Below are 18,393 nucleotides of genomic sequence, written 5' to 3'. Positions count from 1 at the left end.
GGCAGACAATGGCCACTGCCTGGACCAGGAGCACAGGAAGCTGGGGCCCAGGAGTGGGCCTAGTGGCGGCTTCTGGGAGGGAGGCCTGGCTGTTGGTGTGCGGCCTGGGTGAGGGGCCAGGAGTCCGGGTTTCCACTTTGAGCTGCTGCCTTGCAACCCTGAGGCCCTTGGCTGCCACCTTGTCTTGATGTGTCTAAAATGTGGAGATGAGGCCAGACGCAGTGGCTCATGCCTGTCATCCCAGCACTTTGGGAGGCTGAGGTGGGTGGATCACTTGAGTCCAAGAGTTCGAGACCAGCCTGGCCAACATGGAGAAACCCCATCTCTACTAAAAATACAAAAATTAGCCAGGTGTGGTGGCGGGCGCCTGTAATCCCAGCTACTCGGGAGGCTGAGGTAGGAGAATCACTTGAACCTGGAAGGTGGAGGTTGCACCACTGCACCACTGCACTCCACCCTGGGTGACAGAGCAAGACTCTGTCTCAATAAATAAATAAATAATAATATAATAAAATAAAATGTGGAGATGATAATGCTTGCCCAGGAGACATGGGCCTCCAGAAGAAGCCCGCCTCACATCGAGCTTCGCCCCGAGGGTCCCTGCCGCTGATACCCAGCCCCTCCTCCCCCGGTGCCTGCTGGCGCGTGGCAAACCCGCCACCTCCCTGCCAGGTGGGGCTCTGTCCTGCGCTGTCTGTCCCTCGTGCGGCCACGGTGTGGCAGAGCATGCCAGGCAAGGGCACCGGAGGCTCAGGCCTCATGGCATGGGCCGTTTTTCAGAGGTGGCATTGCCACTGCTGGCCTGGGATGGGACCTCCCTCTGTGCTGCCCCTAGACAGCCAGCCATGCACCGATTGGAGCCAGCTCAGCTCCTCCATGGCCCCCACCCTGGTCAGGACCTAGCTCTGCCCCCCAGGGGTGTCTTACTCCCTTAAGGAGCATTCCAGGTCCTAGCGTTCCTCGGGACTATGTCCCCAACCCCCAGGGCTGCCTCCTGCCGCCAGGCTGGTCCCCAGTGAGGAGGTGCTGGGGGGCTGTAGGGCCGCCGGGTCGTGTGTCCTGGTCACACTCTGTCGGGGTGCCTGACCCTGCTCCCCAGAGGGCTGGCTGGGGCTCCTCTGTGGTTTTGGGGCCCTGCCCAGGCACCCTGCCTGGCTTCAGGAGGTCAGCTGCCCCGGGGCTCTGTGCTGCTGCTGCTGTTTTTCTTTCGGTTTAACAAAACAAACCCCACCAGCCGGCAATGGACTGCTCCTAATTCGCATCCCTCCTCACCCTCCAGAGGCCCCGCTGCTGGGCACAGAGGTCTTCAGAGCCTGGGATCATGGACCCTCTCCTCCCAACAGCTCTTCAGGGCAGCCCATGGGGTGCTTGTGGCTTGAGTGAATGGTTGGTTCCCGTCCTGCTGGAGGAGGGGGCGCCCGCCAGGCCCGGGCCTCAGCTCTGAAGTCTGGGAAAAGCCCTCTGGCATCCTGCTAGGGTGCAGGTGTGGCTGAGAACACTGCGGGGCAAACATGCTCAGAGCATCAGCCCCCAAGGGTTCCTGGGAACCCAGAGTCCCGGAGCTGGACAGCTGGCTGAAGGATCCCCTAGGTCCTGGGCGACCCCATGCGTGCCCGCGGGATGAGGCAGCTTACGCTCTAGAAGGTGCCTCCCAAAATAAAACCCAGGCTCGGGGCCCTGAGGGGGCCCTGTGGGGCTTAGGACCAGCTGCTCTTCCCATCTCAGCCATGTCCTCCCTACCAGAACATCCCCTGCTCGCCTGGGCCCCTGGGCCTCACCCCAGCTAAATCCACCCGGGGCCTCTCAGCTGGTACATAACAGGGAAACTATGTGTTCCGAGCCCCCCTCGGGGCTCAGGGAGGACGTGGCCACTTGTGCAGGGTGAGGGGCCAGCAGCTGCCTGGGGAGCGTGATGAAGGCCTCCAGGAATGCCCTTTATCTGAGGGTATCTGGTTGCCCGCCGGGATGCCGGGAAGCCAGAGTTCCAGCCCTCCCCTGACTCCTGCGAAAACAGAAATAGCTCAGGGAGATGGGACACAGTTGTCCACATCAGTCAAGAGGACCCAGCCAGCACGGCTGTTTCTGAACTCTTCTGACCTCAGACTTTTCCAAGAGTCGCCGCCCAGAGGCCCCTCAGCCCCCAGCCAGGGAAGCTGCTAGGCCCTCTGGACCCCCCAGGAAGGGGCTGAGAAGGGGCTGCACTGGTCGTGCGGAGACCATTTCTGCCACCCCCAAGTTGTTGAGGTCCGAGCCTCTCCTGGCAGCATGGCGCGGGGGCACGCGGGCAGCAGCTTCTGCAGGGGCCACCTTCTCCCCAGGCTGCCTCATATTTGCCTGGGGTCCCCCGCCGCAGGCTCAGCCGCAGGCAGCAGATAGGACCCTGGTTGGCTGGGGGACCCTGGGGCATGGAGGGGCTGTGTGGGGCTGTGAGTGCAGGAAGAAAAGCGCTCCTCGTCAGGGTGCAGGGACACAGCAGAAACTCAGGGCGCTTCTCACACCCGGCAGCCTGGACCTGAGACGGCTGGGGGGCCCCCGAGGACAAACAGGGTGGCCGGGCGGGGTGCTGTGGGGATGCAGGGGCAGGCGCCGGAGCAGCGGGCTGGGCCTCACACGCTGGACCTCGTGCCTGTCCATCAGGCTCATGGAACATTCTCGACAAGGCCTGGGGGCCGGGGGCCAGGGCGTGGGCATCCTGAGGGGGTGCCGTCTGTGGTGGACACGCAGGACTCTTGGTCCACCTGAGGTATGACCCCTCCCAGCCATGACTGGTGTCATCACCACGGCAACACCGGGAGAGGCAGGCAAACACAGGACAACAGACCAGTCTGGCTCCCCATGTCCCCTGGAGGGGGCAGGACGGCTGGGGAGAAACCCTCTCGGCAGCCTCAAGCCAGCCCTGCCCTGCCCGCCGGGCTCGGACCACGCAAAGCACATGTGGGGGCCGGTAGGGGGCTTGGGCAGACATGGCCAAGTCCCCAGGCCCGGGTTCAGGGTCACCCAGGATCTTGGGTTTTGGGGAGAAAGCAGTTTGGCCTCTCCCACACCCACATTCTGGAAGCTTCCAGGCGATTAGCGCCTTGGGCAAGCGTTCGGCCCCTTTAGGAGGCCTCTGTCTCCTTCCGCTACAAAGGAGCCCCCTGCCTCTCAGGACACGGGGGTCTCAGGCTCATTCAGGAGTGCTGGGCTGGGCCACCACGTCCCGGTCTCCAGGGACACCGGCCTCGGCCTGCCTGGTGGGGGCAGCAGAGCAGTGCGGTCGGTCGGACGGACGCCTCCCTCTCCCCGCTTGGGGGGCCTCCTGCCCCCAGCCCAGCCGGTTTGCTCCACATGGCGCCTTCCCACCACCCCCTCCCCCGGAATGCAGTCCCAGAACACAGGTCTGGAGCGCACACCCAGCCCCCGGGCAGCCCCACCCTCCTTCCGGGCAGCCTGCCCTCCCGGCCCTGGGCAGGGGGGGCTCGGGGCGTTGTCTGATGTCTGAGGTGGAGGCCGTCTTCAGGGTGGGGGCTGTTGGAAACAGCTTGGAGAAGTTATGTCTGTCACCCACAGAGAAATCGAGTCAAGAGCCGGGTGTGTGGCAGCTCTGTTCCCCTCTCCCTGAGGCCAGGACCTGGCGGGCCTGGCAGCTCAGAGTCCAAGACCCCCACACCCAGGCTTGTCCTCAGGAACTCTGTGTGTGCAGGACACCCCCACCACCCAACCCAGGGCAGCGCTGCCGGTCAGAAAGGCCGTGGGCGGTGGTGGCCACGTTGTCCTTCCCCAGCTTAGCTGTCCACAACCTGAGCCCTCTGCGAGGCCTAAATTAGGGTCTGAGTGAGAGGGCCAGGGGCCTCAGGCGTCATGGAAACCCGAGCCTTGGCAGCAGCGGCGCCCACTCCAAGTTCCGGGGAGCGGGGTGCACGCGGGACAGCGGCAGGATGTGCTTCCCAAAGGCCCGAAGCCTGCAGGCTGCACTAGGACGGCCCCTCCTGCCGGACCCCTCGCCCCAGCCATGCAGCTCCATCCCTGCAGGGCCTCTCTCAGCCACCCCCTCCCAGCCCCGGGTGGGAGGGAGGGAGGGAGCGCGAGCCTGAGCCTCCCCCAGCGAGGCCGCCAGGCCCCTGCCTTCCCGGCCTGGCGTCTGCTTTCTGTGTTAGAGGGATCGAGTTCGCCCCTCCTTGAGGGGCTGGGTCTTATCTCTGGGAAAGAGATTACAGAGTTTCTGACATTAAATTTTCATGCTGAAGTTTTCAGCATGTAGTTTGAAAAGTATTTTTTTCAAATAACACCTGGAGAGGAGGGACGCGGGAGGAAGTCAAGCCTGCTTGCCATAAAACTTTGAACTTGGGGGTGGAGGGACACCCCGTCCGGCACCCCTCCCTGCTCTGCCACAAACGTCTCCCGCCCTCCCCCAGCGTGAGTTATTGATTCCGGCCGTGAGAGCCTCCTCCAGCCCCCACCCCCACCCTGGGTCTGCTCCAGCCCAGCCCCCTGCAGCTGCCCTCGACCTGACAGTGGGCGCCATGCCGCTGCGCCCCTCCGCCCACCCGCCTGGGGTCCGCTCAGCCCAGGCCCTGCTCTCCCCATTTTGTTCTTTGTTCTGTGCGGGGCTCTGGAAAACCCTGTGCGCATTTGCTGGAGCCCCACAGGCCAGCTGTGGAATCCCCGGAGAGGCCAGCCTCCTGGGCCCAGCCGCTCTGTGCCCAAGGTGGTCCTGGGGTCCCGGGCCCGTGTTGCCATCTGCGGGCCACAGACTCAGAAGGGCCTGCTCTTTGTGTCCTTTGGTACTTGAAGGGGCCCTCTTGGAAAATCCAGCCTTGAGCTTGTCTATTAGGTCATTTTGGGGATTTGCAAACATTGGGGCATGAGAAGTCACCTTGCTGACCCTGTCCCACCTCGTTATGTTGCAGCCAGGGTGCTGCAGCACCTGATGGAGCCTGGGAGTCCTGGCGGGCAGAGGGACCTGAGGGTGGCAGGGGTGGGGCAGCCAGCTGGGCTCCCCAGTGCCTTCCTCCATGTGTCCCCAGCCTCCTGAGCATCCCGATCCAGGCCAGGTCCTGGTGACTTTGCTCCTCTGCACCCTCACGTCCACCACTTGTCCCTGTCCTCCTGGGGCCCTGGCCTGGCCACAGCCCGGCTTCCTGTCCAGCCCTCCCATCTGTCTTTCCCCAATGCTGTGGCCGCTCCAGCCCATACTTCTCGCTGTGCGTGGGTTCAGGAGCCAGCCCCTGCAAGGCTGCCTTAGCCCAAGCCGCCAGCCCGATGCCAGCCCTTCCACCCAGCGCCCCTCCACCTTCCAGCCGCACAAAGGGCCCCCCAGTGCACCCCTGGAACTCCTCTTTCTTCCACACCATCCACCTCCTGACACTGCCTGGGCTCTGGTCCGGCCCAAAAGAACACAGTGCCACTTTCTGGCTGCCCCGGGCCCTGGCTCGGCTGCCTTGCGCCCTCCAGCGTCCTGCTCTGCAGCCGGGGCCTCTCAGGCCCTGCCCTCCACCACCTCACAACACACATTCCTTGGAGGATATTGCACTCCATCTGCCTGCCCCCCGTGATCTCCCTGGGGCCCGCTCCACGAGGGATGCTCACGAACTGGGTGAGGGGACAGGGGAGCCAGGACAGAATGCCCCCGGGGCCAGCCCTCTGCCTTGCACCAGCCACCCAACCTGCCTCGGGCCCAGGTCCACTCCCAATTCCTTCCGCTCACCTAGGATCCCCAACAGACCCCCACACCCAGCCTGGCCAGGCCATCCCGACTCTATGGCTCCCAGACATTGCCCAGTCCCTCCTTGGCCTGTGACCCTTAGCGGGTGACATGTCAGGACAGAGATGGCAGCTGAGGGCACAATCCCAGATCTTCCTGCTGCCCACCCGCCCTCCTCTTTCAGGGAAGACCCTCGGGGTCTGCCTCTGAGTTCCTCCCCACCTCCTCAGGGCCCCTTCTCTGCAGTCTTGGACCAAGGCTGGCAGCACGTGGGGCCACCCCAGGTGAGCCCTCTCCTCCTTCGCAGTGAGAACTGGGGGCAGAGGAAGGGGGAACAAAGCAGGGACCACACTCAGGTCAGGAGGGTCAGGTGCCTCCATCCACTTTTTTCTCCCCCTGCTCAGGGTCTTGGAGGAGGTAGGGGAGGTAACAGCCACCTGGGCAGGGCACCGGACGAGGGAGGATGCTAACCTCCAGTGGCAGGGCAGTAAGTAGCCGGGGCGTGCCCGTCCCCGGATGCCCTGGAAATGGGAGATGGGCCGGCCGTGCCCCGGGCTGGGCAGGGAGTGAAGGCCCCATGCTCCTTCCTGTCCCTCGGGCCTGGCTTGGCCTGTGGGGCTTGGCGGGCCAGCACTTTCTGCAGACTCCAAACACAGCAAGCTCAGCTGGCTAGCTAGTGCCGGACCCACGGCAGGGAGAGGCAGCCAGGGCTCCAGGGCTGCCCCGCACCCCACCTCATGCCGGGCACCGCCATGTTCCCCTCCTGCACACTGCGCCACACTGCTGGCCGGCCCTCCCTCCCCTCCTTTGAGACTCCTTCCCCCTTCTCTCGGGTCTCTCACCTCTCCCTGCCCTTCTTCCTCCCCTCGCAGCCCTCCCAGACACCCAGCAAGGAGCAAAATGACCAGGGCAGCACCCTCTGTTTCCAGAGCAGCTGCAGCAAGGGGTGGACAACCTGGGGGACCAGGGACTCCAGACCTGCTTGGAGCCCTGTGGGTGGCCGCAGCCCCAGGAAGGCTGGATCCAGAGGACCGGCCAACAGGATCGCTCAGGATGGAAGTCTTCTACTCAAGTAAGACCTTGGCAGCCTTGCTATCAGCTCCATAGTCCCCCTATGCTGCCATGTGGGAAGATTCCCATGTGCCAGCTGCAGACCCAAAGTCTAGGCAAGTTGGGGCTTTGAGGGGCACAGAGGGAGCCCCCGGTCATACAGTGAAGACAGCAGCAATGCATGGCCACGCAGTACTGCAACATGGTAAGCTCCAGGGCAGACGCCAGGAGCCCAGGACCCGGGATGGGGCCACTCACCCCGCTTGGCCACACAGCAGCCCCGCCCGGCTCTAAAAGCAAGACCTTCAGGGGCTCCAGGTGAGCTGTGGCTATCCCTGGATGCGGTGTTTCCTCCAGCCCTTCCCATGGCAAGATGCCCTGCTCCCCACCTGGCCCGCCTGCCCTCCCACCTCCCACACCTCCCCTGGCCACCATCTCCGTGGCCCAGAGCTCCTTTCAGCCTGGTCTCCCCTTCCGACCAGCTTGCTGCAGTTTGAGATGGGACCAGGAAGGAAAGAGAAGGTTCTGGGAGGAGGAGGAGGCTGCCAAGTGGCTGGTGCCAGGGCCGGCCTGGCAGGCGGGAGACTAGGAGAATGGGGACAGGTGGGGGACAAGGTAGACATGTAGAGAAATAGAATGGGTTTTGGGAGATGGCAGAGACCAGGAGACAGAGAAGAGCCTGGAGGAAAGGGCCCCACCCCGAGGGAGGAAGGGAGGGCTTGGGGGAAACAGCGCCTGCCCGGTGCACCCCGGAGGCCCAGGAAGGGTGATCCTGATGGAAAGAAGGGGCTGCCCTCGGGAAGAGGCACGAGGGAGAGGAAAGGAGAGCTGCACTGCAGAGGGGGCTGTGGGGAGAGGGGCTCTGCTATCCCCTCAGCCAGATGGGTGTCGTCTTCCTGAACATAGAAGGGAACCAGGATGCCATGTTCTAACGCCCGTGTGTCTCCATGCATGGCCAGGAGTTCGGGCAGGGCTGGGCTGTGAGCAGGCAGACTGCCCTCCTGAAGCAGGCGCAGAACAAACATTTGGGGATGGAAAAGACACGTGTAAAAGACATGCGTCTGCACTTTGCAGCTGGTGGGGTGGGAGGGTGAGCTGCCTGCAGGGTGGTGGGGGGCAGCCCGGGGGGGCTCCTGAGGATGCACAGCTCCCTCTCAAGGCCAGGGCTCTGGGCACTGGGGTCTAGGAGAGAGTTTTGCTCTGCCCATGGCCAAGAGGTAGGTGCCCAGATGCTGTTTTGTGGTGGAGTGAGGGGACCTTATCCCCTGGGGCCCAGAGGATGCCCGGCCCTGCCAAGGGGCCTTGAATAACTCCATCAGAAGAGGTCCGGAGCCCCAGGGCCATTCCCTGATTCCGGTCATTTTCCCAGGACAGCCTCCCTCACTGGGTCGGCTCCCAGCTCCCCTTGGAGTGAGGAGGGCCAGACGCCACTGAGTCCATCACAGACCCCAGCTGACTGGGCCCATGGCTCCCCGTCTCCTCTCTGGGCTTGGTCCTCTTGTGTGAGAGGTCACAGCCCAGGCACCCATCTCCTCTGGGTTGAGGCTGGAGGGTGTCCGGGGGAAGCCCCTACGACTGCAAAGCCTTGCTGTTGATCTCAAGACCCCAGGCAGAGGCAGGAGGAGGAGGGTGGAGGAACGAAGGCCAGATTCCTGGTGGGCGATTTTGTTGAACCTTCAATTCCCTGCACTGATTATTTGCTTAAGTCAGAACTCCCAGCCGGATGGGGCTGGGGCCGGGAGATCAGGGAGAGGGTTCTTTCCTGGACAGGTCTGCTTATCCCAAGGGCCAATTAGCAGCAGCAGAGCCTGGGCAGGGGCTTGCTTCTCCTGGGAGCAGGGGTGGCTTATCTGCTCGGAGGAGTGCCCTGCTGGGCCTCGGGGCCTTGGGGAGAGGCCGGCTCTGTTCTCCATCTCCTGGAAAGCCAAGGTGGGAGGCAGCATCTGGAATTAGATGGGGTTGAGGATGCTTCCTGATTGGGAGGGGGTTTGCTCCTCCCTGGGACCACAGCAGGACGTTTGGAGCACCAGGATCCCAGCGGGGGCCAGTGGGGAGGGATTGCCATTTCTAAATGAGGCTCTGGGTACCTGGTGGCCCATGGAGCGGGGCTCTGGGAATTGCCTCCTGCGAGCGGCCATTGGAGGGGGAGGTATTACCCCCACCGGTGTCCTTAGCCGGTCCCTCCTGGAGTCCTCAGAGCCCTCGACAGGCTCTCACCTGGCCCTCCGCTGCCAGGGCTGGACCAGAGGCTCCTCAGGAGCTTGTGCTCTTCCGCCCCCAGAGCTCCAGCCTGGACGCCTTGGAACTGACCTGTCCTGAGCTGGACAGCCAAGATGCGATGGTGGCTGTGCTGGGCTCCAGCCCATGGTGGCCTCCAGGCTGGTGCTGGGGCCTTAGGGGAAGGGGTTGCTTCTCATGGCGCGGCTGAGGGGATGGCAGAGCTGTCCTCCGTTCTGCCTCCTTTACCCATGGATGTGGTCGCATGCGGGTCTCCATCATTGTCCCATCCTTGACCATCTCGCTAAGACTCAGGGACCCACAGCGGCCGCTCCCCCACTGGCTGGCTGGGAAAAGGCCCACAGTGCCGGGCACACACCAGGGCGGCCAGGGATTGGTCACTGCCTGAATGTCCCCGGACGGATGCCCGTGTGCCCTTGGGCAGCCTTCCGCTCGGACAGGCTGTCCAGGCTGGGAAACCCTGAGCCAGACGGATTAAGAAGAAAGGACAGAGTCGACTGTCCCCTTGGCTAATTTGTGTCTCATTTAGTGTATATTTGCTCAGTGGTCAAAACATAGAGGTGATGACGCTGAGGGTCCAGACATGTCCCATCTCCAGGGCCAACCCCTTGCAGATCCCCAGCCCCGCCCAGCCCTGCCCACTGTGCCCTGGGCCTGCCTCTCCCCTCACAGCCATCCTGTACATTCCTGTATCTCAGCGGCGGGGGTGGGGGGGTGGGGGAAGGGTCCCCGATACACCAGGGGGTGCAGGGATCCTCAGCACGGGTGCCCAGGCAGCTCTCTATGGAAATGCAGAATTGGGTCAGGACCCCAGAGCCGTGCAGGGCCCTCTGCCCCCAGCCCAAGTCCTGAGTCCCTCTTGCCAGCCTCTGCTGCTCCGTGTGTGGTAGGAGCTACCAGCCTGGGGTCTGGGCTGGGCACACTCATGATGCCTGCCTGGGGTCTGAGCATGTCCTCCCCACGGGGTCTGAGCAAGTCCTCCCCATGGGGTCTGAGCAAATCCTTCCTATGTCTTCTGAGCACATCCTCCCCAAGCTGTGACCGAGTGTCCCTTCTGCAGGTGGAGGATGTTGCTAGGATGTACCTTGAAGGCACCCCAGCCTCCCCAGAGCTCCCCCTCCTCATAGCCTAGGGTGTGGCTGGATGGTCTGGGGTCCTGGGTGACTTGTGATGCTGGCCCCAGAGTCCACTCAGCACCGTCCTGGCGTCGTCATCAGCTGGAGGCTTCCCGGGGCCTGTGCTGGGGGTGGAGAGCAGGGAGAGGCAGCAGGGTTCTCCCCAGGGTGGGGTTGCTGGGAAGCACCGTCCCACCTGTCAGACTGGCCTTGACTGTAGACACCCCAGGTGACCTTCTGGAAGGACAGACAGACCCCAGGTGATGAGAAAGGACCAGAGTCTGACCTCTCACCCCTCCTAAGCTCTGAACTCCCATTGGCTTGCCTGACCTCCAAGTCCTTCCGGGGCTGAACCCTCTACAGATGCCCCTCCTGGGCCCTGGGGTGGGCCCGGTTCAGCTCTCCATTGTGGCTGAAGCCCCCCGGGCTTCAGTGCTGGCTTGAAGAGGGGGTGGGGCTCCCCAGGCCTGGAGATTGGCAGTGTTTTCTCCCCTCTTCCCAAACTTTCAGACTGGACCACTTAAGAATAATGAGGTCCAGGTGGTTCCACGTGAGCCTGGATCCTCACTGGCTGTGGGACTGAGCCTCTCTTGCCAGTCCTACCTCCCACCGGGAGCAGCTAATGACAGCCAGAGGCTGGAAGGTGAAGCTCCCCTCGGCTGTCAGGCAGGCCTCAGGGCAGGGGCTGGGCAGGCCAAGGGCGCCACTCTCCTGCCCAGGCCAGGGCACCCGATCACTGCACCACACGCCTTGTGGCCGTCTGTCCAGCCAGGGCCCTGTTGCAGGTGCTTCCTGTGGGACCGTAGGGAGAACAGTCAAGACTTCTGCCTCCTTGGTCGAGCAGGGCTGCCTCCCCATCTCATCTACTGGCAAAGAGGCTGGGCACCTTCAGGGAGCTTCAGTTTGGGAAGAGGGAGGAATTCTGAGGTGGATGGTGGCGATGGCTGCACAGCAGTGAGAATGCACTGAGTGCCACTGATGTGTGTGCTCAGTGGCTCAGTAGCTCAATGGCTAAAATGGCTCCATGGCTTAATGGCTCAGTGGGTCAGTGGCTCAATGACTATAATGGCTCAATGGCTAAAATGGCTAGTTTTGTTACGTATTTTCACCATAATAAAACAAAACATGTCCAAGGTGCTACAAGAGGGAGGAGCCCCTGGAGCACCCGCCTGCTGTCTCCCATCCGCCAGGCAACATCGCTCCACTGCCTCTCTGGGTGGGGTTCAAGGCCTCCAGCCTCCCTGTGGCCCCCATCTGCCTCTAGGAGATTCGTTCCCTCTCTCCTGCCCCGAAACCCTCAAGGCAGCCCTGCCCTTGGTCCCTGCAGAGGAAGTGGCCCAGGCTTGGCCCAGGCCAGCTGTGGCCTCCGGAGGCAAGATATGGGGACTCACAGTGTTTGGAGGCCACACCCCCCGAGCACATGGGCTCCAGTGCCTCTGAGGCACAGAGCAGGCAGCACCGTGCGCATAGCAGTGGGAGACACAGCGCAGCCACCAGGGCAGCCCCCAGGCAGACGGCGGGCCTAGAGAGGGCAAGATGGCATAAGAAAGGTTCTCCTTTGGAGACAGCGAGGTCAGGCAGATGGGAGAGGGTTCACAGTGCTTGAGGTGCAGGGAGAGGATGGTGGAATGGAAAACGTAGGGTGACTTGTCGGCGACAGGCTCAGGGCCACAACTCGGGCAGGCCCATTGGCTACCTGGTTTTGGGTCCCATCCTGGCAGGCAGGGAGAGAATTCTGAATTTTTTAATGAAACAGATAGTTGAGGGCGGGAAAAAAGAAAAAGAAAAGAAGTCAGGGCGCGGTGGCTCATGCCTGTAATCTCAGCATTTTGGGAGGCTGAGGCGGGTGGATCACCTGAGGTCAGGAGTTCAAGACCAGCCTGACCAACATGGTGAAACCCCATCTCTACAAAAAATACAAAATTAGCCAGGCGTGGTGGCGCATGTCTGTAATCCCAGCTACTCAGGAGGCTGAGGCAGGAGAATCGCTTGAACCCAGGAGGCGGAGGTTGCGGTGAGCCGAAACCGAGCCATTGCACTCTAGCCTGGGGGACAAGAGTGAAACTGTCTCAAAAAAAAAAAAAAAGAAAGAAAGAAAAGGGTATTGAAACTAGGTGCCAGATAGCTGCATGTCAGGGCCCTGAGGAGGAAGGGGCCAGAGTGGAGGGGGAGAAAGAGCAGGCTGTCCAGGCTGCGGGCGGACGGCAGGTGGAGGAACAAAGGCAGGGCCTGGCGATGACGGCCTGAGGGCTAATTGCACAGCTTACCGCTCACCGCTCACCCATGCGGGAAGGCTGTGGCCCCGGGGCCCCGCATGTCCTCCAGATCTTCACAGCCAGCGATAAAGTGCTGGTTGTGTAATCACTGACTGATTGAGACCTGCACAGGCGAGAAGATGATGGCTATCCTGGAGAGGAGAGGCCTGGGGCCTGCCATCCGGTCTTGCCTCATCACTCCCCACCAGGCAGAGAAGGCCCCGTTATCAGCAGCGAGCCTGTGGCTGTTCCTAGTCCTTTGGAGTCTGGAGATCATCACTCCTCCTGGACCCAGAGACAGGCGTGGGAGAGGGCGTCACAGCCACCACTGTGCGCACCTGGCCAGGGCTGCCCTCGGGCTCTGCCCATCTGTCCTCTCCTGCGTCAGAGCCACCACCTGGCAAGCAGCCCCACTGTAGCCCCTTCTGGGAGGGCACGGAGCCCGGGGCAGCACCCCTCCCTCCCGGCAGGCTGGTCTGTGGGACGTGCAGGACGTGTCTGTGCAGCCCAGGGGCTCTGTGGCACTGGCTCGGCCCTGTGCTGGTGCTCTGATGGGTAGGGATCTGGGCCGATACCTTGGTGCCCACACTCCAAGCCAGGTGGCCACAGCATGGCCCAGTGGGCATCCTCAGCACAGCCGGTGGCAGTGGGACTCAAGTGACTGCTGCTGGGGGTCCCATCTGATTCTCTCCAGGGCCAGAGATGAGGGGAGGATGTGGAGTGGGGCTGTGGTGGGGGCCTTGGGTGGACCCCCTCGCCGCTTTCCCATGACGCCCCTGTAATCGGGGCTCTTACCCCTGGGTCCCCGGTGCCTCACAGCTGCCTGGACGCAGCCCCACCCGTGCACGGGCCTATGGGGAGGCCGCAGCAGTCCTTTCCCATGGCTGGGAGGGGGCCACGGGTGGGGGGCAAGGAATTTGAGGAGGAAACAGCAGTGGCCTGAGAATTTAGAAAATGCATCCAACTGCTTGGACTCTTGGGAAGAAGCTGGCAGGAGGATTAGGAGAAGTGGAGGATGATTGCATGGTCCTGGGTGGGCCGTGACTGATGGGGCAGCCGGGGTCTCCAGCATGGGGAGGGGAGCCTTGTCTGTGCCGGGCGAGCAGCTGTCCCCATCCCTCAGCCTGTGTCCCGCTCGCCTTGGCTGCTAACCAGAGACCTCTGACCCCCGGCTGGAGGTGGGGGCCAGATTCTGGCCCTAGAGCCCCCCACCTTGCCTGGTGACAGAGACATGGGCCCCTGTGCTGAGCCTGTCATCCTCATCTGCAAAATGGGGTTTGGGAACATGTGTTGAGTGGGTGGGGGACCTTGGAGGCCACCAGTTGCTCCTAGAATCCACGGGCCACCTCTTGCATCTCAGACCAGCTCCACCTCCTCTGCCTGCCACCCACCTCTGGGGGTCCCGAGTCTCTCCATCCAGTGAAGGAGAGGGCTGAGAGTGGGGGCGTACGTGCCACGAGCGTGTCCACCTGGGAGGGACGGTGCGGCCCTGGGAGCCCTCTGGAGCACAGCTGCCCTGCCTCGGGGCTGGAGCTGGCTGTTAGGTCTGCACAGGCCTCTGGGCCAAGCCTCCCGACTGATCCTGGGGATAGTCACACAGCTCACCACGGGCATGGGCCTGGGTAAGATGAGCAGCTGTTCCCCACACAGCCCCTCAGTCATGCCCTGCCCAACGGTGGACAGCTTTGCCCCACTTGGCCGGACTGGCCCCTTCTGGCCTTAACTCCTTAACTCTCCCGTGCTTTTCTACCCCAGTCCTGGGGTCCCTGGGTCTAGAGAGATGGCTACCCCTCCCCGTGAACCTAGGAGAGCCCCCAGGGCTCCACTGGCGTTAGGTAAATGGAGTTGTGTCCTGGCAGTCCTGTCCCTACCCCAGTGCCCAGTGGAGGCATAACTGGGGATAATGTGATTACAGCTGTTCCCAACAGGATGATCTGCAGCAGAAGCAGAAAATCACTCCCGCCATGCTCCAGTGGGGACAGGAAGGCTCACCAAGCCCCGGTCTCCCTGGGAAGCTGGGCACTGTGGGTGCAGCTGCTCCATTGGGTAGGGCTGCTGGGCCCCCGGGGGCAAATTGTGAGTTGGATTTCAACCAGGAAAGCAGGTCTTGGTGGGGCAGGCAGAGGGGGTATGGAGTGGCCCCACGGATGTCGTTGCCTCGACCCTTGGCTCCTGGCGTTTGCTCAGCTAACTTTGCAGACGAGACGCTGTGTGCAGAGAGACACAGGCGATAAGGATGGGGTCGTTGGCTTCAGGGCACCCCCCCACCCGTGGCCTTCACTGGCCTCATCCCTGTGCCCCCACCGGCCCAGGCCCCGCTCCCTCCATGCCATTGTTTCACTCCTTCTGGAACCTTCTAAGCAGTGCCTGTGAAATGTGGCCATGCCCTTGTTTTTCCACCATTTAAGAGCTTTCTACACCCTCCGAGGAGAGGGGCAGGCGTGCCTGTGTGGTGGCCCTGGGGCTCCCGCAGCTGCCTCCACCCCTCAGCCTCCTCTGTGGGGTGTAGAAGAGTTCTCTGCACAGGTCCTCAGCCCTGGCAGCCCTTGAAGTGCTGGGCCTTCAGGCACAGGCGAGGGCGGCTCAGGGGCCAGCAGCAGACGTTGGTGCCTGCCCCTGCAGCGGGGTGCCCCATGCTGAGACAGCGCGCACGGGAGACACTCCGGGCCTCGGTCCACCCTCCATGTGGCAAATGAGGTGCTCTGTGGGGCTTCTTAACTCTTCACCCTGGCCTTCCCACGGGTCCCTCTGGACAAGGGATGGCAGGGGTGCAGGGGAAGCTGATTCCCAGCCCCACCCCAGCCCGTAGCGGAGTGGTCGTAAGCGTGGGAAATGCCAGCTACATGCCTCTGCTCCACTATGCTTAACTCAACACAAGGAGCTTCCCGGGCCTTTGATGTCCCAGGACCCATGGCCTTTAGTGCTTTGTGGGCTGGGAGACAGGAAGCCGGAGCTCTGGGGCCGAGCCGCAGCCCCTCTCTGCAGCGCATCCTTGCTCTGAGGGTGGCAGAGGCAGGTCTAGGCCTTGGGGACCTGGGGCCAGGGCCCCCAAGGGGAAGGGAAGGGACCCGTGGGAAGGCCAGGGTGAAGGGTTAAGAAGCCCCGCCGAGCACCTCATTTGCCACATGGAGGGTGGACCGAGGCCCAGAGTGTCCCCCGTGCACGCTGTCTCAGCATGGGGTACCCCGCTACAGGGGCAGGCACCAATGTCTGCCGCTGGCCCCTGAGCCGCCCTCACCTGTGCCTGAAGGGGCAGAGCACCTGCGCAGAGAATTCTTCCGATATGATATTCCGCCCATGGGGAGCTGGTGATGGGACCCCCAGGAGAGGGACTGGGGGGTGTCCCTGCACCTTCGGATGGTCAATGCTGGTGAAGTCCGGCACTTGATAGTGAGCAAAGGAGGGGCCCTTTCCAGGAAGCCCCAGGGGCATTCCAGGGTCAGGGGAAGGGGCCAAGGGGGTCTGGCGAAAGCGTGAGGCAAGATTTGGAAACCGGGTTCCAGGACAGGGTCAGAGCCAGGGTCAGGGGCAGCCCTAGGATGACTCTGCTGCCGCCCAATCAGAGCCTCCTGCCCAGCTCCTGGGCTGTGGGCGGGGGTCGCACAAAGGACCATGGGCAGCCAGGCAGGAACAAGGGTCACCAGGCACGTGGCAGGGGACGGGCCTCCGGGAAGTCATCCAGGCCAGGGACCATGGAGCCGGCTTTCCCCGAGCCCCAGGGACCCAGCCTCTGCCTGGAGGGTCTAGGGGATCAGGGGGCTGAGGACCCTCCACACAGGCCAGGTGGGGCAGGGGCTTGGGCTGGCCCTGCTGAACTTGGGTGGCTGGAGTCCTCGAGGAGGGCTCCCTGGAGGCAGGGGCGCAGAGAGAGCTGGGGCAGGCCAAGGCAGCCAGCAGCCCACGGCAGGCAGGGGGCCTGACAGGAGCAGCAGCATGAGGGCTGGCCTGGGGCACAGCGTGCGCACGGGAGCGCGTGTCTGCTGGACTCCAGCGAGGTGCTGTAGCCAGCTAGCCAAGACAAGCTGTCCCTGCGGGTGTCTGACCGGCGGGGCCCAGGCTGGGGGGGTGGTGGCGGCACCCCACTGGGGACACAGTGAGGCCCGGAACAGAGCCCAGAGCCTAGCTGCCGAGCTCCAACCGCAATGGCTGGTGCCTCCCCAGGCTGTACCTCTGGGCCCTGCTCCCACCAGGGCCCTGCCCCCACCAGGGGCTGTGCAGGGTCTGGGAAGGGCACAGCTGTTTGCCTCCCCACATTCCAGACACAGGGTCAAGCAGTGTGGGAGGCTGTTTTTCTTTACAAATGTCATCTGAAAACAAACACTTACTGGCTCTGCCCGGCTGCCCCGACCCCTTGGAGAGTGGGGGCAGGGACCAGGCCTGGCTACCCCTGTCCAGGTGGCTGGGGACTCTTCCAGGCCAGAGTGGCCTTTGACCCTCCTTCGCTGCCCCTGCCACACCAGCCAGGCCAGTGTCTTCTCTAGCCAGAAGGCTCTGGCCCCACCCCATTTGCCATCTAGAACTGGGGAAAGACCCACCTGGTCCGGCCAGTGGCCCATGAAGCTGTCTTTCTCCCATGGGCCATCCCTGGGTCAGGCCCAGTGGGTCTCTCTGTGGAGGGAGGGGCTGCCTGGGGTATCTGGGGGCGGTGAGGGGGTGTCTCAGCCCCAACCCTTCCCCAGGCCTCATGTGGGCACCACCCCTCCCTTATGGGCTCTGGGAGCGGGTGGGGCCCCTCCTCCTGAGCTGTAAGGTTTTTCTTCCAGTGAGGTTTGCACACAGCCCATAGCCTTGGCCTGGAACCTGAAGGCTCTGAGACTTCCTGGGGGGTTGTGCGGCCTTGCACTGTGGGTCCTCCCAGCTCGGCAGCCCTCTGCTGAGGCAATGTGGCACTTTGTCCTCTTGGAGCAAAAAACAGCCCCCGCACCGTTCCTCCCAGGGTCCATCTGAGCCCAGGCCCCAGGACACCATCCCCGGGGGTCCAAGGAGGGTGGGGTCTGCCCTCCCGATGAAGCTTCTTTTGCACCCTGCTCACTCTCCTCAGCCCCCAGGTGCACTGAGGGATCCTGCATGAAGCCTGCAGGCTGGGACTGGGGGGTGTGTTTGGGGCAGTGGCGTCTAGACCCTGGCCTGCCTGAGGGCTGGGAGCTTGGACTTCAGGCCTCAGGAATCAGGTGAGGGCCACCACTCTCCCTTCCCCTCGACACAGTGGTCCCAGGCGGGAGGGAGCGGACACGGGCTTTGCGGCACACACTGGCCCTGATTCTTTGGCTGGGCTAGGGTCACCTGGAGCTGGCGCCTGTGATACCCGCCTCCACGCGGGAGCGGGCACCGTTTTCTGGATGCTCCCTTGGTTTCTCAGCACTGTGTGGAGGGGGAATGCCCCGTGCTTCCCACCCTGTCTTCACCTGCCCCCACCCCAAGCTCCACTGGGCGAGGAGGAGAGGGGCACCTCCACAGGACTCAGCTATCCCCCCAACTCCCATGGGAACCCCAGGCCCAGAGTCCCCAGGAGGGAGCAGCCGGCAACACCATTTCCGTCGTGGAGATGGGGCGTCCTGGCTTGAGTTCACTCCTCTCCAGGTGGAGCCACCGCCGTGAGACCAAGGCCAGGCCCCCCTCGGGCCCCAGGACCCCGAGGCACTTCCTTGGGCTGGTGTGCTGGATGGAAGTAGGGCTGTGTTTCCTAAGACCTGTGGGGCAGGCCTGGCCTCTGGAGGTGAGAATTTGCTGGGGCCCATCATGGGTGAAAGAGGAAAACCAGCCTTGGGGGGAGCATCTCACAGTCCCCTCTGTCCCTCAGGTAGGATGCGTGGGGTGTGGTGGAGCCACGGGGTAGGGGAACGGGGACCCCCTCAGGTGCGTGGGGGCTGGGAGGTGGGTGCAAGGCCTCCCGTCTCACCGAGAAGGGACTTGGAGAGTTAGATGGTGTGTCTGAGTTAGGATAGCAGACTCAGCTGACCTCGTCCCCGAGGCACCAGCAAGGGCCAGGGACGGCATCCCCGCCGGGCACACGGCAGTTCATCCTCAGAGACACTGTGTGTGGGAGGGAGGA

General features: G+C 63.1%; 1 protein-coding gene across 1 annotated transcript in view; it reads left to right on the top strand.

The window, feature by feature from the left end:
- Positions 1 to 17,905, top strand: part of MRPL23 (mitochondrial ribosomal protein L23) — a 36,042-nt gene extending 18,137 nt beyond the window's left edge. The window contains exons 5-7 of the mRNA XM_063636099.1: positions 6,556 to 6,755; positions 10,979 to 10,987; positions 17,836 to 17,905. Coding sequence (XP_063492169.1) covers positions 6,556 to 6,755; positions 10,979 to 10,987; positions 17,836 to 17,905 — 279 coding nt within the window. The remainder of the gene's footprint in view (positions 1 to 6,555; positions 6,756 to 10,978; positions 10,988 to 17,835) is intronic.
- Positions 17,906 to 18,393: the final 488 nt, after the last annotated feature.

Source organism: Symphalangus syndactylus, chromosome 1 (assembly GCF_028878055.3).
Source record: "Symphalangus syndactylus isolate Jambi chromosome 1, NHGRI_mSymSyn1-v2.1_pri, whole genome shotgun sequence".
Lineage (NCBI taxonomy): Eukaryota > Metazoa > Chordata > Mammalia > Primates > Hylobatidae > Symphalangus > Symphalangus syndactylus.
Note: the sequence above shows the minus strand (reverse complement) of the source record. Positions and strands in the feature narration are given on the sequence as shown.